The following is a 25,910-nucleotide window of genomic DNA, read 5'->3' as shown; positions in this document are numbered from 1 at the left end:
GTGGAGGAGGAAAAATCTGCAGGGAAAGCATATCTTGCTGTTGGGTCTGAAGACTTCCTAAAATCCAAAGGTTAGTTTTATGAATTATTTCCTACCGTGGAGATGTGCAGCCACCCTTCCAGGAAAACAGCCGGTGCCGCTACGAATGCAGCAAAAAAGCAAATGCCTCTAAAAAAGTGGACTTTAGACTAAAGAATTTCCTGGCACAGTACAATTCTGCAAGTTTTTCGGGTGATTCAAGGATTGTGGTTGCTTTTGCTTCAGCCCTATGTCCCAGAATATCAAGGCAGAAAATCCCACAATATCTGCTTTGGGTAATCCGAGTCGGATTTCTAAGTCGATGAGCCAGCGTTGTCCGTAGACATCTCCAAGGTCATGTGGCCAGCATGACTGCATGGTGCACCGTTACCTTCCTGCCAAAGCGATATCTATTGATCTACTTACATTTGCATGTTTTCGAACTGCTAGATTGGCAGAAGCTGGGGATGACAGCAGAAGCTCACACCGCTCCCTGGATTTAAACCTGCGACCTTTCGGTTGAGCAACCGACTCAGCGGTTTAACCATAATAATAATATACATACAATGGACAATAAACAGGAAAAGAATGAGATGTGAACAGTCAGAGCTCCTGACAGCAATATTAAATAGTTTATTTATATTTTAAGTGTTCTTTTCAATTTACAAGTTAAAAAAAATAGCCGTCTTCTGAAACAAATAATATTATTTAATTATACAATATATATTTATATATAGAATAGGGGCATAGATTCCTGTATTGCATGAGAATGGGCAGACTTTGGTGTCAAAGGTGATGGCTTCCTAAACAATGGCCTGCAATGGGCAACATGGCAGCTGGAGGCCACACTGGATGGTGCATTCTGGAAAACTGGGCACACTGTAAAATTTCAGCCGTTTCTTGAGGTCGCTTTTCTTCAGCATCAGCACCTCTTTGGGCAGCTTGGAAAGGAATTTCTCGCTGATGCAAGTCCCCGCCTTCCCAGAGCCGTCGAAGCCTGTTGCCTTGGGATGGCTTGACTCTCCAACGTCGGCCATTGGCACACTGAAGGAGCGAGCCGTCTTTTTCTTGTTTTGGACAGAAAAGCTGGAGGAGACCTTCTGGCTGGTTGCGTTCGGGCTCTCTTCTTTGAAACAATTGTCTAAGTTTGGGTCTTCCAGAACTGGTAGATCGTCATTAGCAAGCCACGATGGAAAACTGGAAGAGCTTCTTCGAGGCTGGACGGTTATTTTGGTTAGAGAGAGTTTGCAGTCTTCTTTCTCGGAGAAAAAAGGAGAAGGGACACCGACTGGTTTAGGACTGAGGCTGGTGATCATGTTGAGGATGTGCTCCTCTTCCTCTGAGATGCCCACAGGTCTTGGTGCACATTGCAGGTTAACAACTTTCGCTGCAGCCTCTTGGATGAGGGACCAGTCCTTCCGGATGTCTTCTTGGGTTGTAAACTGAGACGTTACAGTGAAGCGAATGATTAACTTCTTTCCAAGCATTGCAGGAATAACGAAGAGCTTCCCTGAATTGTTTAAATCTTTTAAGACTTTTTCTGTCATCCAGTTGGGACCCTGTTTTTTTTAAAAAAGATGCATATTTTATACAAATTTGATGTTTGAAAGAGGCAAACACTTACTGGTCCTGGTTCCTCCCACAGTCTGTTAAGGTTGGTCCAAAAATATCTTCTAAGCCTATTTAAAAGCACATTGCCTACTAAATCTTGATTTTTCTAATGACACTGATGTACAATATAAATCAGGGGTCCTCAAACTTTTTAAACAGAGCGCCAGGTCACAGTTCCTCAAACTGTTCGAGGGCCGGATTATAATTTGAAATAAACATGAATGAATTCCTATGCACACTACACATATCTTATTAGTAGTGCAAAAACACTGAAAAACAATACCACAATTAAAATGAAGAACAATTTTAACAAATATAAACTTATTTGTATTTCAATGGGAAGTGTGGGCCTGCTTTTGGGTGATGAGATAGGATTATTGTTATTGTTGTTGTGTGCTTTCAAGTAGTTTCAGACTTAGGTTGACCCTGAGCGAGGGCCGGGTAAATGACCTTGTAGGGCCGTATTTGGCCCCCGGGCCTTAGTTTGAGGGCCCCTGATATAAATAGTGAAACCTGCCAACTTGGCAGGCCTTAGATAAATCAGTGGCTCCTAGTCAGGATTGTTGCATACCACCTCTACTATTAAAAAAACAGTGTGCAACTATATATTCTAGTGGTCCGTGCTCTTGTTCAAGGTTTTGCAGGGATGTGCATTGTGCAGACATGTATGGATTGGGCTGTGGCACAGCTAGTTAGTAGCCAGCTGCTAGTTAGTAGCCAAGAGGTCATGGGTTTGAAGCCAGCTCGGGTTGGAGTGAGCTCCTGACCATTAATAGTCTAGGTTGCTGTTGACCTATGTAGCCTAAAAGACAGTTGCATCTGTCAAGTAGGAAATGTAGGTACCGCTTTATGTGGGGAGATTAATTTAACTAATTTACGACACCAAAAAAACCTCCCAGCAGTGTGCGTAAGAATGAGAAAGTACTCCATCAAGGACTCAGTGTCACAAGTGGACGGTGAAGCGGTGGCTCTCCCGTGGCTGAAATTGAGCATATCCTCATGAAGCCGGAAAGCTGGAATGTTAAAATGCCTCTCTATCTGTCTATATATGTTGTATGTATAATTACATTGAATGTTTGCCATGTATTTGTGCATTGTAATCTGCCCTGAGTCCCTTGCAAGGTGAGAAGGGTGGAATATAAATACTGTAAATAAATAAATATTTCCTGTTGCCATTCACTAACATGAGTGGAAAGTTACACCCCATCTTGGCTGATATGGTAACACTGTTTCTTATGCTCTTTCCTTGTGTTTATGATATAGAGCAACTATTAAATATCAGAGAAACCTTTTAGCTTTACCTTTAAACGAAACACAACCAGTCCCAGGTGCCTCTTGGCTGGAATCTCAAACAGAGGGTCAGTTCTAACCAATGACTCAAAATATTTGGCCATCTCCGTGCCCTGTAGTTAAAATAATAATAATTGGATATATTTCCAGTAGAGCATACCAACAAATAGCATACCAAATTAGAATAAAACCACTGTCTGAAATGAAAGAGTTCCCCAACTATCTTCAGAGCATGACACTATATAACACTCTATACCAGGCATGGGCAAACTTGGGCCCTCCAGGTGTTTTGGACTTCAACTCCCACAATTCCTAACAGCCTCAGTCCCCTTCCTTTTCCCCCTCTGTTGTTTCGGATTACAACTTTGACAGATTGGAATGCTGAACTACATCACCCCACAACCCTCAGCCAGCACGCTCAGTTCTGCTGTGTACTTCAGTTCCTTATGGAGCTAAACAATGAGCCATTAATTCACCTACATGTCTGACATGGTCTTGGAGCTTTTTCACACCGAACGAACGAATCACGAACCAGAGTTTCAAAGAACGAAACTTTCGGCTGAGTGGGATTTGCCAGTGCTGTAAATCAAAACCGTAGATGGGTTAGTCAAAAGGTGGACACTGCAACCTGCCAGTCAAGTTAAGAAGTCTGTAAAGCAGGGACTGTTCAATTCTGGCCCATTAGCACCCCGAAAATCTGCAATGGAATCTCTGTATTCCCTCATATGGAAGGCTTGTTGTTGACAATGTTTACAATGAACCTGGAGATGGTTTTTTCTTCATTCCTGTTATACCTCCAATGCCTTGGGTTTCCACCTAAAACACACACCACCCCACTAAGGCTAAAGCAGTGTTTCTCAATCTGGGGGGGGGGGGGGGGTCACAAGTGTGGTGTCAGAGAGGTCGCCAAAGACGATCAGTAAACACAGTCATGAGGGTTCTGTGTGGGAAATTTGGCCTAATTTTCTCATTGGTGGGATTCAGAATGGTCTTTGGTTGTAGGTGAACTATACATCCCAGCAACTACAACTCCCAAATGTCAAGGTCTATTTTCCCCAAACTCCACCAGTGTTCACATTTGGGCATATTGAGTATTTGTGCCATGTTTGGTCCAGATCCATCATTATTTGAGTCCACAGTGCTCTCTGGATGTAGGTGAACTACAACTCCAAAACTCAAGGTCAATGCCCACTAGACCCTTCTAGTATTTTTTGTTGGCCATGGGAGGTCTGTGTGCCAAGTTTGGTTCAATTCCATCGTTGGTGGAGTTCAGAATGCAATTTGATTTTAGGTGAATTATAAATTCCAGCAACTACAACTCCCAAATGTCAAGGTCTATTTTCCCAAAACTCCACCAGTGTTCACATTTGGGCATATCCAGATCCATCATTATTTGAGTCCACAGTGCTCTCTAGATATAGGTGAACTACAACTCCACAACTCAAGGTCAATGCCCACCTTCCAGTATTTTGTGTGGCCATGGGAGTTCTGTGTGCCAAGTCTGGTTCAATTGTATCATTGGTGGAGTTTAGAATGCTCTTTGATTGAAGGTGAGCTATAAATCCCAGCAACTACAACTCCCAAATGACAAGATCAATCCTTCCCTTCCTCTACACCAGTATTCAAATTTGGACATATCGGGTATTTGTGCCAAATTTGGTCCAGTGAATGAAAACACACCCTGCATATCAGATATTTACATTATAGTTCATAACAAAATTACATTTATGAAATAGCAAGGAAAATAATGTTACGGTTGGGGGTCACCACAACATGAGGAAGTGTATTAAGGGGTCGCAGCATTAGGAAGGTTGAGAAACACTGGTCTAAAGAGACCTAAAACTTGGCTGTCTGGTTTAATTTAGCCCTTGTTTATAATCATTAGACTTACCATGAAATCAGTCGCTAAACCCGAATTGGGATGTCTGAGGTAGATGGGATTAACACTGAATGTTTGCTGCAACTTGTATTTGTCCTTGACCCTAGAAAAGAGGAAGAAATAATAGATAGGAAGCATTCCACAAAGGTCAAACATCATATGTGTAAATACTCAAATGATCTTTTGTGCCACGCTTACCAGAATGCGGTGCAGTCAAAGTGAACCATCATCCACTTGGAAGGGTTGAAAGCGAAAGAATCGGCATGTTCGATTCCCTCCAGAAACACCCTGAATTCCGGGCAGAGGAATGCTGTTGCAGCGTACGCAGCATCGACATGCAGCCAGAGTCCCTCTTGAGAACCTGGAATGGAATTGACAATGGCTTTGATGAAGATAAACAAACTCAAACCAAATTTCACAGCGAACAGAGTTGACCCTAGGGCTGCACTATCTTCACACAGCAGGTTGTATTGTTGTTGCCTTTCCAATGTACAGTGCATTTAAAATACAGGCAGTCCCCAAGTTATGAACAAGATAGATTCTGTAGGTTTGTTCTTAAGGTGAATTTGTATGTAAATCAGAACACGTACATGTTTTAAGTGGAATTCTATCCAAATACATATATGTTTTAGCTTTGGATAGCATAAGGTAAAGGTAAAAGTTTTCCCCTGACATGAAGTCCAGTCATGCCCGACTCTGGGGTATGGTGCTCATCTCCATTTCTAAGTCGAAGAGCCGGCGTTGTCCATAGACACCTCCAAGTGAAGACATCTGTCCTTGCACTATGCTAGTGAAGACATCTGCCCTTGCGCTGTGCTACTCTGCTGCCGAGTATGCATGCCCAGTGTGGAACACATCTCACCACGCTAAAACACTGGATGTCTCTTAATGAGACATGCTGCATGATCACGGGGTGTCTGCACCCCACACCACTGGAGAAATTACACTGCTTAGCCAGTATTGCACCACTTGACATCCGCCGGAAAGTAGCAGCCAATAGTGAAAGGTCCAAGGCAGAGACATCTCCAGCTCATTCCTTGATTGGGTATCAGCCAACACATCAACGACTTAAATCAAGAAATAGTTTTCTAAGATCTACAGAGACACTCGCTGGAACACCTCAGCAAGCGAGAGTCCAAAAGTGGCAGAACCTCAATCCATGGCTGATACTAAATGAAAGACTCCCCCCTGGGCACACAGAAGATGGGGCAACTTGGAAAGCGCTGAACAGACTGCACTCGGGCACCACGAGATGCAGAGCCAACCTTCAGAAATGGGGCTACAGGGTGGAATCCACAGCATGCGAGTGCGGAGAAGAGCAAACCACTGACCACCTGCTGCAATGCAACCTGAGCCCTGCCACATGATGCACAAGGGAGGACCTTCTTGCGGCAACACCAGAGGCATTCCAAGTGGCCAGATACTGGTCAAAAGACATTTAACCAAATACCAAGTTTGCAAAATCTGTGTGGTTTTTTTTAAATCTGTGTGTTTGTTTTCTTCTGTTATAAATGTAATACAATGGTATGGTTGCTGATGACATGATAAATAACCTCCAAGGTCATGTGGCCAGCATGACTGCATGGAGTGCCATTACCTTCCCACTGGAGCGGTACCTATTGATCTACTCACATTTGCATGTTTTCGAACTGCTAGGTTGGCAGAAGCTGGGGCTGGCAGCGGAAGCTCATGCTGCTCCCCGGATTTGAACCTGTGACCAGGCCTTTAGGGGTTAACCCCCCCCCCAAATTTTTCATGAATTTTAAGTGGTTAACCAAATCCCCATGCGAAGTCTATGAGACGCAAAAAATTAAGAGTCCCTCCAGAACTGCAAGCACTATCTCAAGCAAATATTGACAATTTATTCACACTGCCATTACTTGCAGCAATAGCCAATGTAGCGAAGTTGGGGGGGGGGGAGGCCAGTTGGGCGGGGAGGCCAGTTGGGCGGGGAGGCCAGACTTGGTGGAGGTGGTTGACAGGGGCGGAGCTGCAGGCTATTGAAGGTTGCTCTACCCCCTGCTGTGCTCTTTGCTTCAACATGAGCTAGGAGGAAGGTTTCAAACCCACCCACCCCCGAAGTGTTTCTGCCTATGTCCCTGCCTGTGACTTTTCAGTTAACAAGCTCAGCAGCTCAGCGCTTTAACCCACTGCGCCACCGGGGCCTTGGATAGCATAGGGAAGGGTTAACACCTTGTGGTGTTTGTTTTGCTGTCTGTGCCCCTCTTCAGAAGATCTCGCCTCACTTTCTGTCCCTGTGAGAATTGGAGTTTGGAAAATTTGCTTACATATTGGACCCAGCTCCGAAAGGCTGTCGAAAGCACAGACGCCAGTTGTGCCCAGAGTTGCGCAAACCTAGACAAAACCAGAGACGAGTCAAGAAAATACAACCCAACCTCAAGAAAGGTGATAAAAGGTATTGATCAGCAAAATGTCCCAAGATGTTAGGAAACAACAAATTAAAATTCTACAGAAAGTTGTAGGTATCATACAAGCTTCTATATTTATTTATTTACAGTATTTATATTCCGCCCTTCTCATCCCACAGAGATTCAGGGCAGATCATAATTCACACATACATGGCAAAAATTCAATGCCATAGACACACAACATATATAGACAGAGGCTATTTAACTTTCCAGCTTCATGAGGGTATGTTTTTGAATTCCAGCCACCAGGGGAGCTGTCGCTTCACCATCCACTTGTGACACCGATGGAGTACTTCCTCATTCTTTTGCACGCTGCTGGAGATTTTTTTATGGTGTTGTAAATTAGTTAAATAATTCTCCTCGCATAAGTGGTACCTAAATTTCCTACTTGACATATGCAACTGTTTTTCAGGTTGCAAGGGTTGACAGCAAGCTAGACAAATGGCAGGAAGCTCACTCCGACCCAGGCTGGCTTCAAACTATAGGCTATAGAACAGGCATGGGCAAACTTCGGCCATCCAGGTGTTTTGGACTTTAACTCTCACAATTGCAACTGTCTTTTGGGCTGTAAAGGTCAACAGCAAGCTAGACAAATGGTCTGAAACTCACTCGGGCAGTAGTGATTTTAATGCAGCTGACTCCCAAGCCGCTGCTCCACAACCTGGTCCTATAGGCTATAGAACAGGCATGGGCAAACTTTGGCCCTCCAGGTGTTTTGAACTTCAACTCCCACAATTGCAACTGTCTTTTGGGCTGCAAAGGTCAACAGCAAGCTAGACAAATGACCGGAAGCTCACGCTCTTCAAACTCATGACTTCTCGGGCAGTAGTGATATTAATGCAGCTGACTCCCAAGCAGCTGCTCCACAACCTGATCCTATAGGCTATAGAACAGGCATGGGCAAACTTTGGCCCTCCATGTGTTTTGGACTTCAACTCCCACAATTGCAACTGTCTTTCGAGCTGCAAAGGTCAACAGCAAGCTAGACAAATGGTCGGAAGTTCACTGTCTTCTCAGTCAGTCCAGGTGTTTTGAACTTCAACTCCCACAATTCGGCTGCTAGGATTTGTGGGAGTTGAAGTCCAAAACACCTGGAGGGATGAGGTTTGCCTATGCCTACTATAGAAGTACAAGGCCCACACTGTGCATATTGTTATTGATCTAATAATCCCATGATGTTCAAAATTAGTGGTCTGAAGCAGATCCCATTGTGGACATCTGGTCATTTTATTCAATCATAGAGTACAAAACTTACAAAGATTGGCACCAGGCCACGGCTTCTGTCCTCTTCGATGGCTTTTTTCAGGGTTTCGCCTCTCAAAGAAAAGTTCTCATCTACAGGCAGAAATCTCATCTTCACCAGCGATATCAAGCCTGCCTTTTCGACTGAGGAGTGGGCCTGCAGAGAAGGAGAAACCACAGGCCCCGGTAGTCAGCCTTTGGAGTTGGTGGTCAAAAAGACCCACACACGTCCACAAGGAAACACACCTCACAGCGACGTACCTGATCTGAAGCGTAAGCAATAAAACGAGAGTTCAGAGTAGAGTCCTCGGTGTCTGGCTCAGATCCTTTCATTTCGAGAATTTTATTCTTCCTTGCTGCCAGGAGAGCGATCAAAGTGGATTCACTAACAGTACTCTGGACAGAGGAAAGGAGGGAGTGGGAGGGAATAGAGGGATTAGCAACATACAGGGATAGCACAGTTAACTAAGTCCTGTAGATGCATTTCTAAAGGTAAAGGTAAAGGTTTCCCTTTGGCATTAAGTCTAGTCGTGTCCAACTCTGGGGGGTGGTGCTCACCTCCATTTCTAAGCCGAAGAGCCGGCGTTATCCGTAGACGCCTCCAAGGTCATGTGGGTGTCACGACTGCATGGAGAGCCGTTACCTTCCTGCAGAATGTGATCTACTCACATTTGCATGTTTTTGAACTGCTATGTTGGCAGAAGCTGGAGCTAACAGTGGGAGCTCACACTGCTCCCTGGATTCAAACCACCAACATTTGGGTCAACAAATTCAGCAACTCAGCGGTTTAACCCGCTGTGCCACCAGGGCCCCCCTAGGCATGACTTACTTAGCAGTAAATTTGGTGCCAAAGGCAGAATTAAAATGAAAAATGGTCACATAGGAATAGGTTCTTATGAAGTTCAACAGTGACAAATGCAAAATACTCCACTTAGGCAGAAAAAACGAAATGCAAAGATACAGAATGGGGGACAATGCCTGGCTCGAGAGTAGTACGTGTGAAAAAGATCTTGGAGTCCTCGTGGACAACAAGTTAAACATGAGTCAGGAATGTGATGTGGTGGCAAAAAAGCCAACAGGATTTTGGCCTGCATCAATAGGAGTCTAGTGTCTCGATCTAGGGAAGTCATGCTCCCCATGCTCTACTCTGGCTTGATTAGACCACACCTGGAATATTGTGTCCAATTCTGGGAGTACAAGCCCTATGAGGAGCAGCTTAAAGAGCTGGGCATGTTTAGCCTGAAGAAGAGAAGGCTGAGAGGAGATATGATAAGCACGTATAAATATGTAAGAGGAAATCATAGGGAGGAGGGAGCAAGCTTGTTTTCTGCTGCCCTGGAGACTAGGACGCAATGGAACAATGGCTTCAACCTACAAGAAAGGAGATTCCATCTGAACATTAGGAAGAACTTCCTGACTGTGAGAGCTGTTCAGCAGTGGAACTCTCTGCCCCGGAGTGTGGTGGAGGTTCCTTCTTTGGAAGCTTTTAAACAGAGTCTGGATGGCCATCTGTCAGGGCTGCTCTGAATGCAATTTTCCTGCTTTTTGGCAGAATGGGGTTGGACTGGATGGCCCACGAGGTCTCTTCCAACTCTATGATTCTAGGTTCCCATATGACAAAAAAGGACAGTTTGACATATTTCTGTTTTTTTTTTTAATTCAAAACTAACAATATATGCATGTGAAATGGAATTATTAGTTCATATAAGCAAATGTGTTTCAAATGTGCTCCGCAGAGTCCTTGAGGCTCTGTGAAGCATATTGAGGGGCTGTGCACATCCTTCCTCCTCCTCTCCCTTCATAGAATCCTAGAGTTGGAAGAGGCCTCATGGGCCATCCAGTCCAACCCCATTCTGCCAAGAAGCAGGAAAATTGCATTCAAAACACTCCTGACAGATGGCCATCCAGCCTCTGTTTAAAAGCTTCCAAAGAAGGAGCCTCCACCACAATCCAGGGCAGAGAGTTCCACTGCTGAACGGCTCTCACAGTCAGGAAGGTCTTCTTCATGTTCAGATGGAATCTCCTCTCTTGTAGTTTGAAGCCATTGTTCTGTGTCTTATTCTCCAGTGCAGCAGAAAACAAGCATGCTCCCTCCTCCCTATGACTTCCTCTCACCTGGCTATCATGTCTTCTCTCAGCCTTCTCTTCTGCAGGCTAAACATACCTATCTCTTTAAGCTGCTCCTCACAGGGCTTGTTCTCCTTGCCCTTGATCATTTTAGTCGCCCTCCTCCAGACACATTCCAGCTTGTCAACATCTCCTTTCAATTGTGGTGTCCAGAATTGGACACAATATTCCAGGTATGGTGTAATCAAGGCAGAATAGAGGGGTAGCATAATTGTGCCCAGAATTGGACACAATATTCCTTCCTCCTCCTCCAAGCATTCCCTCCTCTTGCCTGCTCCTTAAGTGGCTGAGGGAGAAAAAGAAGGCACCTGAGGCTGTTAGGAATTGTGGGAGTTGAAGTCCAAAACACCTGGATGGCCAAAGTTTACCCATGCCTGAGCTAGAAGATCTGCACATTCAAGCATTTTGTCCTTTAGTGCCACTCACCTGCAATATGCCTCCACCTCTGCTGTCAGGGTGATAGTGCAGGAATGTCTGTGGGAGACCCAGCATTTGCGCCAGCCAATCCATCACATTCATTTCCAGCTCTGTGCAGGCAGGGCTAGAGGCCTGGAAGGGAAAAGATAAATATTGTAAAGGAATCCCTTTATACTGGACTAAATTCAGCTCAGGGAAGAATACATGAACATTTCCTCTTCTTGTTGAATGGTGGTGTTCCTGTTCTAGGAAGCATCTACACTATAGAATAAATGCGGTTTGACACCACTTCAGCTACCATGAACCGATGATATAAATTCATAGGAGTTGTAGTTTGGTGAGACACAAGCATTCTTTGGCAGAGGAAGCTAAGGACCTTGCAAAACAATCCTATCACCACAGAAATATGGTGCCAAGGTGGGACAGGCAAGGTATTAATGATGTTATGAGTGCAGTGTTGTTATTCTGCAACTTCAATTTGTTTCCATTGATAGCGCTGTACATTACATTTTTGATTTCTAAAAAAAATGTGGACTCATATAGATGCTTTTGGGTTCCTTTTCACTTAGAGAAACAGAGAAATAATAATAATAATAATAATAATAATAATACTTTATTTGTACCCCGCTACCATCTCGCCAAGGGACTCGGTGCGGCTTACATGAGGCCGAGCCCACAATACAACAATAAACAATAGCAACAGTAATACAAATAATAAATAAGCTCATAAGCAGAAAATAAGCAATAAACATTAACAATAACACAATGCATTTAAAAACCTATGGCTGGGCCAAATGTAATAATTAAAATTTTTAAAAATAATGCTGGGCATGACAAGGTGAAATATAGCTAGGATAGAAATTTTTGAGAGGGATGAAATGTGCAGACAAACCTAGATTACTAGTAAAGTACAATCTTACTTCTAAGTAAGGCTGGATCTACACTGCCATATAATCCATTTTCTGAATTCAAATTATCTGCTTTGAACTGGATTATATGAGTCTACACTGCCATATAATCCAGTTCAGATAATATGGATTCAGAAACTGGATTATATGGCAGATAATGGCAGATAATATGGATTCAGAAACTGGATTATATGGCAGTGTAAATAGGGCCTAAAATAACAGCCTAGCAGGTTTCAAAGGAAAAACTCCAATTAGGCTGAAATTCCTTTCTATCACAGGCTTTTCTTGGCAAGACATGTTCAAAGCTGGAACTGAAAGGAGAAGCCTTTGCCTTTGTCTGTGTGTATGTGTATCATTGTATAAACTCACTCCCCGGGGAGATTAGATCGGCGACTTCCCTTCTTTCATTTAGGAAAAAGTTGAAGACCTGGATATGGGACCAGGCATTTGGACATTCTGGCAGCTAAAGAAAGACTTGATGACGAGCAGGAATTTGACGAAACGGATTAGATTTATGGAACTCCGAACGCTGAGCTCAGAATTAGTTTACTATTGTGTTATTGTATTGTCTGTACTGATGATTTTAATTTTAATTTGTAACTGTTTAATTGCTTTTATATATGTATGTATATGTGATAAAGGCATCGAATTGTGCCTTCTTCTGTAAGCCGCCCTGAGTCCCCCCTCGGGGGTGAGAAGGGCGGGGTAAAAGTAACGGAAATAAATAAATAAATAAAACATTGTAATAAGGCACTGAATGTTTGCCTGTGTCTGCTAATATACTGTAATCCGCTCAAGGCTGGATCTACACTGCCATATAATCCAGTTTCTGAATCCAAATTATCTGTTTTGAACTGGATTATATGAGTCTACACTGCCATATAATCCAGTTCAGATAATCTGGTTTTGGAAACTTGATAATATGGCCGTGTAGATGAGGCCTAAAATAACAGTCTTGCAGGTTTCAAAGGAAAAACTCCCATTAGGCTGAAATTCCTTTCTATCATGGGCCTTTCTTGGCAAGATATGTTCAGAGCCGGAAATGAAAGGAGAAGCCTTTGCCTTTGTTTAGGTCAGTGCTTCTCAACCTGGGGTCCCCAGATGTTTTTGGCCTACAACTCCCAGAAATCCCAGCCAGTTTACCAGCTGTTAGGATTTCTGGGAGTTGAAGGCTAAAAACATCTGGGGACCCCAGGTTGAGAACCACTGGTCTAGGTGTTTTGTCTCATTGTATGTCATTATAATAAAGTACTGAATGTTTGCCTGTGTCTGCTTATATACTGTAATCTGCTCAAGGCTGGATCTACACTGCCATATAATAGAGTTTCTGGATCCAAATTATCTGCTTTGAACTGGATTATATGAGTCTACACTGCCATATATTCCAGTTCAGATCATCTAGGTTTAGAAACTGGATTATATGGCATTGTAGATGAGGCCTAAAATAACAGCCTTGCGGATTTGAAAGGAAAAACTCCAATTAGGCTGAAATTTGGACTTTTCTTGGCAAGATATGTTCAGAGCCAGAAATGAAAGGAGAAGCCTTTGCCTTTGTCTTGGCGTTTGTGTCTCATTGTAATAAGGCACTGTATGTTTGCCTGTGTCTGCTTATATACTGTAACTGGAATATAAATAAAATGTTGTTGTTGTTGTTGTTATTCAAAAGGGATTTGCTATTGTCATGCTTTCAGGCTAAGAAAAGGTAGATTTCCATGGTTAAGTGGGAATTCGAGCCCTGGTCTTCTAGGATTGTAGCCCAGTGCTCATACTACTACATCATATTCAGCCAGGTATAATCATTCCTAGTAGTTCTTTTGGGAAAGTAGTTAAATTTACCCAAGTAAATCCCAGGCAGTTGATGGCATCTGCCAGCATGTCCCCCAAGAGCGAAGGCCAGGAGTTGAGTGCTGGGAAATAGGCGTGCATGTGTGGACTCTGCCAATGGACAACCTGGGGAGAAGCACAATAAGAAAGTAAACAATGGAAACTGAATGAGAAGCTAATTGAAAGTGAGATTCCCATTCCATACTATAACTTGCTGTCTCCTCACTTGCCACCAGAAACAGCTGCCTCACTTCACAGGGCCAGAGTTGAGAAAAATATGATTATTATAGTTATTGGTGTTATAATCTACTTTGTTACTGGGATCGGCAATAATTTGGAACTTGTCCAAGAATCTTGAATGCCAAAACAGCCTCTAAACTCCTCTTTGATGCAGCCATATGGTGTGAAAATTCAACTGTAAGATAGAGTGCAAGCAAGGTTTATAAGAGATTTCCTAAATGTGCCTTTCTGTGCACTAAATGCAGTCCTGTTTCTAGAAATGGGTGGACGCTACGTCCTAGAAATTGGGTGCCTACCATTATGAGAATCAGGGGTGTTTTCTTTTCTCAGTGATGCCGAATATCAGTTTGTAGGTTTTGCAAATCCATATTTTTTCCCACTCTTTCTCTCTCATTTCACCATCCTCAGTAACTGACCAAAACTTCCTATTTTTCAGCAATATTATGTACCTTCAAAACAGTAATTGGCCAAAACTTCCTTTTTTCTCAGCAAGTTACAAACGTTCTTCTCTGCCTTTAAGTCACTTCTGACGAGTATTGAATAAAGTGGTTTCCCTCTGCCGGTGATTACATAGGAAATCCTGGAACCACTTTGAGGCCCAGATAGTGAGGACACAAACCACAGAGCCCTGGTGTGCATTTCGCACGATTTCGTGAGAGTTTGTCTGGCAGCTACAATTTGAAACTAGCTTCGAACTGCCTTAAATGGTCAATGTAGATTTAAATATATATATTGATGAGAGCAACTAATTTTATATACACCATAATACACAACCTTGGACGTACTTTGTCGAACACAGGCATGGGCAAACTTTGGCCCTCCAGGTGTTTTGGACTCCAACTCCCACAATTCCTAACAGCCTCAGGCCTCTTATAAGAGGCCTGAGGCTGTTAGTAATTGTGGGAGTTGGAGTCCAAAACACCTGGAGGGCCAAAGTTTGTCCATACCTAGTCTAACATCATTAGCGAATAACTCTCCTATAAGTAATTATTTTAATGTCTGCATCTCCAACATATTTACATATTCCATCCACAAATATGTTGAAATAATGTCTGACATGTATATAATATTTAATCACACATATATACCGTATATATTCAAGTATCAGCTAAGTTTTTCAGCCCTTTTTTAGGGTTAAAAAAGCCCCCCTCGGCTTAAACTTGAGTGAGGGTCCTGGCTGGCTTATATTCGGGTCGGTTTACACTCAAGTATATAAGTTATCAGAGTTGGTCAGTCTTATCTTATTAAAGTCTTATTATTATTATTATCCTAAATTACAGTTTTATGTAAAAAAAAATAATTAAATCTACTGACGCTTCAATTAATGTAATTTTATTGGTATCTATTTTTATTTTTGGAATTTACCCATAGTTGCTGCATTTTCCATCCTCGTCTTATACTCGAGGCAATATGTTTTCTCAGCTTTTTGTGGTAAAATTAGGTGCCTCGGCTTGTATTTGGGTCAGCTTATACTTCAGTATATACAGTATATTCAGTATATGCACATTGCACGTATCTCGTTGGTAGTGCAAAGAAAGAAAAAGGAAATAAAGAAAGAACAATACAATATCTAAAATGAAGGACAATTTTAACCAATATAAACTTAATAGAATTTGAGTGGAAGACCCCAGGGGCCATCAAGTCCAACCCCCTTACAGCCATGCAGGAAAAGCACAATCAAAGTATCTGGTCATTTTATTCACATCTGGTCATTTTATTCAATCAGATGACCACCCAGCCCTTGAAATAATAACAACATCATCGTCATCATCAACAACAACAACAATCGGAGCAACCCCAGGGCCAGATCCAGTCCAACCCCCTTCAGCCATGAAGGAAAAGCACAATCAAAGTATCTCCAACAGATGACCACCCAGCCCTTGTAATAATAACATCATCATCAACATCAACAACAACAACAACAGGAGCAACCCCAGGGCCAGATCCAGTCCAACTCCCTTCAGCCATGCAGAAAAAGCACAAAGTACCTCCAAGAAGATGGCCACCCAGCTCTTGTAACAACAACAACAACAACAACAACAGGAGCAACGTCAGGGCCAGATCCAGTCCAACCCCCTTCAGCCATGCAGGAAAAGCTCAATGAAAGTGCCTCCAACAGATGGACATCTGGCCTTTGTAGTAGTAGTAATAATAATAATAATAATAATCTATATAAATAAAAATGTAATGTTCGTTTGTGAGATTAACATAACTCAAAAATCACTGGACGAATTGACATCAAATTTGGATACAATACACGTATCAGGCCAACAAGTGACCATCACTCATAAAAACACTGAAAAACGCAGCAGAAGTGACTTAAAAAGGCAAAAAACACAAAAATTACATTACAATGCATGCACAAAATGACTCCGCCAGCAAACAAAACACACAATAGCATATCCGTACTCTATTCCGGACTACAGCTCCCAGCATCCCCTAGACCATTCCCTTTAGGAGAGGAGGAGGAGGATCCAAATGCCCTGCTTCCAAGCTGCAAGCTTTCTTCTCCTTGGATTTCTTTGAGAGCATCCCAATCCCTGCATATTTCCAATTACCTATTCCTGGACTGCAACTCCCAGCAACCCTCCAGATAGATAGATTAGATAGAGATAGATAGCAGGTAGATAGATTGATCAGGAGGACTGCTGGGAGTTGCAGTCCAAGAATAGGTAGAGAAGGAAGAAAGGGAAAAAGAGGAAAGGAAAGGAAAGGAAAGGAAAGGAAAGGAAAGGAAAGGAAAGGAAAGGAAAGGAAAGGAAAGGAAAGGAAAGGAAAGGAAAGGAAAGGAAGGAAGGAAGGAAGGGAACGTTGACTACAGCAATGCGTGGCCGGGTACAGCTAATAATAATAGTAGTAGTAGTAGTAGTAGTAGTAGGAACAACCCCAGCATCTATTGTGTTTGTGTGAACTAACCAATGAGAGATGTGCAGTGTGCATCGTAATTTGTTCATGCACATATCTCGTTGGTAGTGCAAAAAAAGAAAAAAAAGATGGTCACCCATCCTTTGTAACAACAACAACAACAACAACAGGGGAGGAGGAGGAGAGGGGGGGAATAAAGCGCAGAGCCCCTCAGGATGCTTCGCAGAGCCCCCAGGACTCCACGGAGCACACGTTGAAAACCACTGCTATACAGCATTCAATGTGCAAGTCCTTAATTGCTTAGTTTGTCCTTGAAAAAAAAAATCCTAACTGGAACTTGTTTCTCTTTTCTTGATTTCTCACTTGCTACTACATGTGTTTTGGTATTCATATTAGAAGTGAGGATCACTCTGTGTATGTTCACATCCTTGAGAAATAGCACCAGCTAACACATAACTAAACAGACCCCTGTTTGGAGCTGAAACATAAAAATACTATGAGGATAAAAGAGGATAAAAATACTATGAATTAATGAATGATCTAGAGCAGTGTTTCTCAACCTTCGTAATGCTGAGACCCCTTAATACAATTCTCCTGTCATGGTGACCCCCGACCATAAAATTATTTTCGTTGCTACATCATAACTAGAATTTTGCTACTGTTATGAATCGTAATGTAAATATCTGATATACAGGATGTATTTTCATTCATTGGACCAAATTTGGCACAAATACCTGATAGACCCAAATCTGAACACTGGTGGGGTTGAGGGATTTTGTCTTTTGGGAGTTGTAGTTGCTTGCATTTATAGTTAACCTACAATCAAAGAGTATTCTGAACTCCACCAATGATGAATTGACCCAATCTTAGCATACAGAACTCCCAAGTACAGCAGAAAACATTGGAAGGGTTTGGTGGGCATTGACCTTGAGTTTTGGAGTTGTAGTTCACCTACATCCAGAGAGGCTGTGGGCTCAAACAGTGATGGATCTGGACAAAACATGGCATGAATACTCAATATGCCCAAATGTGAACATGGGTGGAGTTTGAGGAAAATAGACTTGACATTTGGGAGTTGTATTTGCTGGGATTTATAATTCATCTATAATCAGAGGATTCTGAATCCCACCAATGATAGAATTGGGCCAAACTTCTCATACAGAACCCCCATGACCAACAGAAAATACTGTGTTTTCTGATGGTCTTTGGTGACCCCTCTGACAACCCCTTGAGACCTCCCCCCCCCCCCAGGGTCCCCACCAATGAAATAATTGGGCCAAACTTCCCACACAGACAGAACCCCCATGACCAACAGAAAATGCTGTGTTTTCTGATGGTCTTTGGTGACCCCTCTGACGCCCCCTCATTACCCCCCCCCCGGGGTCCCAACCCCCACATTGAGAAACACTGATCTAGAGTGAATATTGTAAACATATCCTGGGTCTCCCATTCTAAGCCCATTGCCTGCCCATTGCATCCCACAGTGAATTCTTACCCCGGGCATAATGATCTTCTCTATGTCTTTGAAGATGCTGTCCCAGCTCTCTGGCTCATAGGGGGCTCCATCAGGCAACTGGTCTCTCATGTAGCCAGGCTGGACATCAGGAGTCACCCGCCTTTCCCTCACACTGGTCAGGTACTGGTAGATATAGTCCACCATCTCTTTTCCTGGAAAAAGTAACAGCCATAATTTATTATTTATTTATTTCATACACTTTTACCCCACCCTTCTCCTCCCAAGACAATTCATTAATAGGCTGTTGTAGTTTTTTTCGGGCTATATGGACATGTTCTAGAGGCATTCTCTCCTGATGTTTCACCTGCATCTATGGCAAGCATCCTCAGAGGTAGTGAGGTCTATTGGAACTAGGAAAGTGGGTTTATATATCTGTGGAATGACCAGATTGGGACAAAGAACTCTTGTCTGCTGGAGCTAGGTGAATGTTTCAACTGACCACCTTGATTAGCATTTGATGGTCTGGCAGTGCCTGGGGCAATCTTTTATTGAGAGGTGATTAGATGTGCCTGATTGCCCCAGGCACTGCCAGGCCATCAAATGCTAATCAAGGTGGTCACTTCCATATAATCCAGTTCCTGAATCCAGATTATCTGTTGGGATCCCTTACCCCAGCACCAACTGCTGCTCTGGGACCAGAGTGAAGAGAGAGGGTCCCAGGAAGACATTTCCATCTTGTCTCCGGTTATGCTAATATATAATATAATATAATATATAATATAATATAATATAATAATATAATGTGTGTGTGTATGTGTGTGTGTATGTGTGTGTGTGTATATATATTGTAATACAACACAATAATAATACGATATTATAATTATATATTTTATATTAAGTAATATTGCTAATAATATTACAGTACAATGGCATAGTACAATGTAGTAATATATAATATTGATATTGTGCTATGCTAGTAATATAATATATTGTATGGATATATATCTTGTAAGCCGCTCTGAGTCCCCTTCGGAGTGAGAAGGGCGGCATATAAACGTTGTAAATAAGTAAATCTATATAAATAAAAATTAATGTTCATTTGTGGGATAAACAGAACTCAAAAACCACTGGACGATTGACACCAAATTTGGACACAAGACACCTAATAACCCAATGTATGTCCTTCACTCACTGGGAGTTATAGTTCACCTACAATCAAAGAGCATTCTGAACCTCACCAACGATGGAATTGAACCAAACTTGGCACACAGTTCTCCCATGACCAACAGAAAATACTGGAAGGGTTTGGTGGGCAGTGTCCTTTGGTTTTGGAGTTGTAGTTCACCTACATCCAGAGATCACTGTGGAATTAAACAATGATGGATCTGGACCAAACTCTACACAAATACTCAATATGCCCAAATGTGAACATTGGTGGAGTTTGGAGGAAATAGAATCTTGACATTTGGGAGTTGTAGTTGCTGGGATTTATAGTTCACCTACAATCACAGAGCATTCTGAACCCCACCAACGATGGAATTGAATCAAACTTGGCACACAGTTCTCCCATGACCAACAGAAAATACTGGGTTTGGTGGGCAGTGTCCTTTGGTTTTGGAGTTGTAGTTCACCTACATCCAGAGATCACCGTGGACTCAAACAATGATGGATCTGGACCAAACTCTACACAAAACTTAATATGCCCAAATGTGAACACTGGTGGAGTTTGGGGAAAATAGAATCTTGACATTTGGGAGTTGTAGTTGCTGGGATTTATAGTTCACCTACAATCAAAGAGCATTCTGAACCCCACGAACGATAGAATTGGGCCAGACCTCCCACACAGAACCCCCATGTGGGCCACAGCAACTCATAGCAGGGGACGGCTAGTAATAAATAAATCTGACTATATGGCATTGTAGACTCATATAATCAATCCAGTTCAGGAATGGTTCTCTGGACTTGCTCATTTCGAGATGCCACCGGAGCGTAGGATACGCAAAGCTCAGCAGGAACTCAGTAAAACATGCACTTAACCTCGAAACCCATCCATCTACTCACCTCTCTGTCTGTATTCCTCGGGGTCCATGTTGCCGCTGTCTATAGGTCTTGCTGCAGATGCTCCTGATGTCTATAGATCTTGCTATAGATGTTGTTGCTGTCTATAGACCTATAGCACTGTCTTCAGCACTGGCCGCTTTGTCTTTGCCCTTGCCCCTCCATCCCACTGCCTTTTTATACCCTTTTTATCTGACACGCTTGTCAGACTTTCCATCAGCAGGATGTTAGGAAATTGGTTTTGATGGCTCCTCCCTCGTTTTGCTTCTCCTTTTTTCAGCGTGTCTAGGATTCCTTTGAAGTCTAGGAAATTGGAGGCCCCATTCATCCTTTCATTGCAATGGGAAACAGGATGCAAGTCGTGTACCACTGCCTGCCCAGAAGGAGGAGAGTGCCAACAATTTTGGAGCAAAACATTCACATAATAGGGAAAAGATGGTCTGACATGCATTGGGCTAAGTTTGGAGACATTTAGAATGGAATGGGTTCTCAGTCAATTGAATGGTTCTCAGACGTGATGCTCCTATGCCACTGAACTGGCCACGTTGTCCAAATGCCCGATTACCTTCCTGCCGGAGTCGTACCTACTGATCTCATGTTTTCATGTTTTCCAACTGCTAGGTTGGCAGAAGCTGGGGCTAACAGCGGGAGCTCGCCCCACTCCCCGGATTCGAACTGGTGACCTTTCAGCCAGCAAGTTCAATAGCTCAGTTCTTTCTCAGTCAATTGAATGGTTCTCAGACGTGATGCTCCTATGCCACTGAACTGGCCACGTTGTCCAAATGCCCGATTACCTTCCTGCCCGAGTCGTAACTATTGATCTCACGTTTTCACGTTTTCAAACTGCTAGGTTGGCAGAAAGCTGGGGCTAACAACGGGAGCTCGCCCTGCTCTCCAGATTCGAACCGGTGATCTTTCAATCAGCAAGTTCAGTAGCTCAGCGCTTACCCACTGTGCCACTGGGAATCCTGGGCAACGTATTTGCAGACTGCCAATTCTCTCGCACCAGAAGCGACTTGCAGTTTCTCGGGACACGATAAAAAAAAGAGTTCCTATGCATGAGAGATTTCTGAGTATCCCTTTGCTAACAGCCCCTTCTCATTATCTTGCAGACTCAGTACTAATTACCAACTTCACTTAATTAATCCACCTGTAATAGGATCTTCCTTCCTAATATTGAAATAAGGCAAATTAGTGGGTTCTCGGGGCCTTTTTTTTGTTTAGGTAAGTGTAAAGGTGTATTGTTTTTGCCATTGTGACCTGCTTTGGGTCTTGATCAAGAGAGAAACGTAGGCTACAATCGACAATCTCTATCACAAGTGAGATTGGTGGGGACGAGGAGCAGGGCCTTCTCGGTGGTGGCCCCTCACCTGTGGAACTCACACCCTGGGGAAATTAGGTCATCGACATCCCTCCTCTCCTTTAGAAGGAAATTAAAAACATGGATTTGGGACCAGGCCTTCGGGTAATCTGGCGGATAGATAAGGGACAAGCGACGACTAGAATTGATGGATTGGACAATGTGGAATTTGAATTTAAGGACTCTGAGCTGGTAAACGTTGAGCACTAGATTGTTTTTAGGGATTGAGATGTATAATGGATTGTTTTAATTGTTTTAATTACTGTTTATATGTTTTATTTTTTACCTTGTTGTTGTGCTGGCATCAAATTGTGCCTTTTTGTAAGCCGCCCTGAGTCCCCCCTCGGGGGCTGAGAAGGGCAGGGTAGAAGTGTGAGAAATATATATATATATATATATATATATATATATATATATAATGCTCTGTGCATAATGAGTACCAAAACAAAAGAATCAATGAAGAAAATCTCACCAAATTTGGCAACAAAATATCAAAATATCACTCAAAAAATTGTGATTTTGTCATTTGGGAGTTGTAGTTGCTGGGATTTATAGTTCACCTATAACCAAAGAGCATTCTGAACTCCACCAACGATGGAATTGAACCAAACTTGGCACACAGTGACCAACAGAAAATACTAGCAGTGTTTGGTGGCCAATGACCTTGAGTTTGGGAGTTGTAGTTCACCTACATCCAGTTCACCTACATCCAGAGAGCACTGTGCACTCAAACAATGATGGATCTGGACCAAACTTTGCACGAATATTCCATATGTCCAAATATGAACACAGATGGAGTTTGGGGGAAATAGGCCTTGGCATTTGGGAGTTGTAGTCACTGGGAATTATAGTTCACCTACAATCAAAGAGCATTCTGAATGAACCCCACGAATGACAGAACTGGGGCAAACTTCCCACACAGAACCCCCATGACCAACAGAAAATACTTAAGGCCATCCAGTCCAACTCCCTTTACCAAGGCAAGAAAACGTAATTAAAGCCCTCCTGACAAAGAGCCATCCAGCCATTTGGTCAGGCAACATATAATTCCATCTCATTGAAATTCCATCTAATTGAGCCATTGCAATTAAAGTGGTGTCAAACTGCATTAATTCCACAGTGTAGATCAGGCATGGGTAAACTAGGGCACTCCAGGTGTTTTGGACTCCAGCTTCCACAAATGGCTGAGGGGGGAAAGGAAAGGGCTTGAGGCTCTTAGGAATTTTGGGAGTTGGAGTCCAAAGCACCTGGAGGGTCCATGTTTGCCCATACCTGGTGTAGATCAGAGGCGGCCCTAGGTAATTTTCAATGGTAAGCAAACAGTATTTTGCCCCCCCCCCCCCCCCCCCCAAGCAATCACTGATATATATTTTCTGTTGGTCATGGGAATTCTGTGTGCCATATTTGGTTCAATTCCATCATTGGTGGAGTTCAGAATGCTCTTTTATTGTAGGTGAACTATACATCCCGGTAACTACAACTCGCATAGATCAAGGTCTATTTTCCCCCAAGAGCGCCTCAAGAGCACCCCTGGGCAAAATCAACTATACTGCAAATGCTTACTTTGCGTAATGGGTAGATGCACAATAAGCTCCATAGCTCAAAGGAGACAAGCATTTGGAGGTATGTCTACAACGAACAATAAGGCCAGTTTGAAAGCAGTATTGAAGAAAGTGGTTTTGCCCTGCGGATTATAGAACCATAAAGTCCTAGGGCTGGAAGAGACCTCAAGGGCCATCCAGTCCAACCCCCTAACATGCAGGAACACACAATCAAAGCTTTCCCAACAAATGGCCATCCAGAGGAGACTCCACTGGACTCTATATTCCACTGTTGTTCCACTGTCAAGAAGTTCTTCCTAATGTTTAGTGGAACCTTTTTTCACCTGCAATTCGAATCCATTCCTCCATGTTCGAGGACACTTTTACTCTGACACAGTTAAACTGTTTTTTACAATTACTCTATATACGCAAGTATAAGCCTAGTTTTTCAGCCCTCTTTTTAGGCTAACAAAAGGCCCACTTGGCTTATACTCGAGTCAAGGTCATTTATTATTTTGCTCTGTTATTATTGTTGTTGTTACAAAATTATATTATTATTATTACATATTATTACATTATTATTATTATTATTATTATTATTATTATTATTATGTGGTGGCACAGTGGTACTGTGCCAGCAGGACTGAAAACCGATAGGTCGTGGGTTCGAATCTAGGGCGAGTGTGGATGAGCTCCCTCTATCAGCTCCAGCTCTCCATGCGGAGACATGAGAGAAGCCTCACACAAGGGTGGTAAAACATCAAGACATCCCTGGGCAACGTCCTTGCAGATGGCCAATTCTTTTACACCAAAAGCGACTTGCAGTTTCTCAAGACAGTCCTGAAACAACAAAAACATTACGTTATTATTTTATTCTTTATTATTATTATTACTACTATTATTACATTCATCATTTTACTCTATTATTATATTTATTATTTCACTTTATTATTATTACAGTTATTATTTTACTCTATTTATTACTGTTATTGTTACATTTATTATTTTACTCTATTATTATTTATTAATTTTATTACTTTACTCTATTATTCTTGGAAGGATACGTAAGCACATTTACATTGAAGGTTAGAATAATTATTAAATCAGAGTTGGACAGTCTTTTCTTGAATTAAAATTTTATGTAAATATTCAAAAACATTTCACCTACAGATGCCTCAATTAATGTAACTGTATTGCTATCTATTTTTATTTTGAAATTTACCAGTATCTATTGCATTTTCCACCCTCGACTTAAACTTGGCTTATATTCAGGTCGGCTTATACTCGAGTATATACGGTATATATACTGTTGGGAGTGAGAGTGCAATGGAAGGGGTTAAAATAGAAGTCTTGAAACCAGGAAATTCTCCGAACGTATCGCAATTAACTTCTGTTTCCTTCAGAATCTAAAGATACCTGATGAGAGGCAGTCGATAAGTCTCTGCTACTTAGATATGGAATAATATCAAATAATCATGATGTTGCGATACGAGGAAGGAGGAAACGTTGATAAGAAAGGCTCTGCAGACAGCAGGCTGAGAAAAAAGTGCAAGAAGACCAGGACTGTCACTCAAAGATCTGTTTTTCCATTTCATGCTTAGAGTGGTCATGAGGAAGGATGTTGATAGCTGGTCTTAACAAAAGTAGAAAAGTACAAGAAAAAATAGGAGAGCCTTCCTTCCCCTAAATCAGTGGTTCCCAACCTTTTCTTGACCAGGGACCACTTGACCAGGGACCACTTTGACCATGGACCACTTGACCAGGGACCATTCTGACCATGGACTGCTTGACCAGGGACTGCTTGACCAGGAACCATATTGCGCAAGGACCAGTTTGATCAGGGACCACTTTGACCATGGACCGTTTGACCAGGAACCACTTTGACCAGGGACCACTTTGACCAAGGACCACTTTGATCAGGGACTGCTTGACCAGGGACCACTTTGACCAGGGACCACTTGACCAAGGACCACTTTGACCAAAGACTGCTTTGACCAGAGACCACTTTGACCAGGGACCGCTTTGACCAGGGACCGCTTTGACCAGGGACCACTTGACCAAGGAGCACTTTGACCAAAGACTGCTTTGACCAGAGACCACTTTGACCAGGGACCCCATTGACCAAGGACTGCTTTGACCAGGGACCGCCTTGACCAGGGACCACCTGACCAGGGACCACTTTGACCAGGGACCGTTTTGACCAGGAACCACTTGACCAGGGACCGCCTGACCAGGGACCACTTTGACCAGGGACCACTTTTACCATGGACCACTTTGACCAGGGACCACTTGACCAGGGACCACTTTGACCAGGGACCACTTGACCAAAGACCACTTTGACAAAGGACCATGCTACAACATCAGTACTAAAAGGGTTACGAATCAGTTTTGGTCAACTTTAGATTTGGTTTGTTTACTTGGAGTGCTGATTCAGAAAACCGCACTGGATAGACCACATCAGCTCTAGTTTCTGATACAGAATATATACCATCCAGTAGTTGCCATCTTCTCACCCACAGAAAACTATATTTAATAATCTAGAACTGATGTGGGTAGTCAACCTCTCCCCTTACAATATCTCTATTCCCTTGGCACTATAAGAGGGTTTCACGAGACCAGTCTCTTTCGTTGCCACATGGTTTCGA

At 42.7% G+C, this 25,910-nt stretch overlaps 1 protein-coding gene across 1 annotated transcript; it reads right to left on the bottom strand.

Annotated features, from left to right (window-relative positions):
• Positions 1–675: 675 nt before the first annotated feature.
• HDC (histidine decarboxylase) lies at positions 676–20,635 on the bottom strand. The gene is made up of 12 exons (XM_060755859.2): positions 20,368–20,635; positions 18,346–18,518; positions 13,758–13,871; positions 11,023–11,145; positions 8,731–8,865; positions 8,483–8,626; positions 7,087–7,153; positions 4,997–5,159; positions 4,811–4,901; positions 3,400–3,498; positions 2,931–3,032; positions 676–1,577 (listed from the first exon to the last, which is right to left on the bottom strand). Exons 1-12 carry the CDS (start codon positions 20,393–20,395, stop codon positions 822–824), a joined length of 1,995 nt encoding a protein of 664 aa, XP_060611842.2. The 5' UTR covers positions 20,396–20,635; the 3' UTR covers positions 676–821.
• Positions 20,636–25,910: the final 5,275 nt, after the last annotated feature.

Source organism: Anolis sagrei, chromosome 9 (assembly GCF_037176765.1).
Source record: "Anolis sagrei isolate rAnoSag1 chromosome 9, rAnoSag1.mat, whole genome shotgun sequence".
Lineage (NCBI taxonomy): Eukaryota > Metazoa > Chordata > Lepidosauria > Squamata > Dactyloidae > Anolis > Anolis sagrei.
The sequence above is the reverse complement of the archived record's forward strand: the minus strand, read 5'-3'. Positions and strand labels throughout refer to the sequence as shown.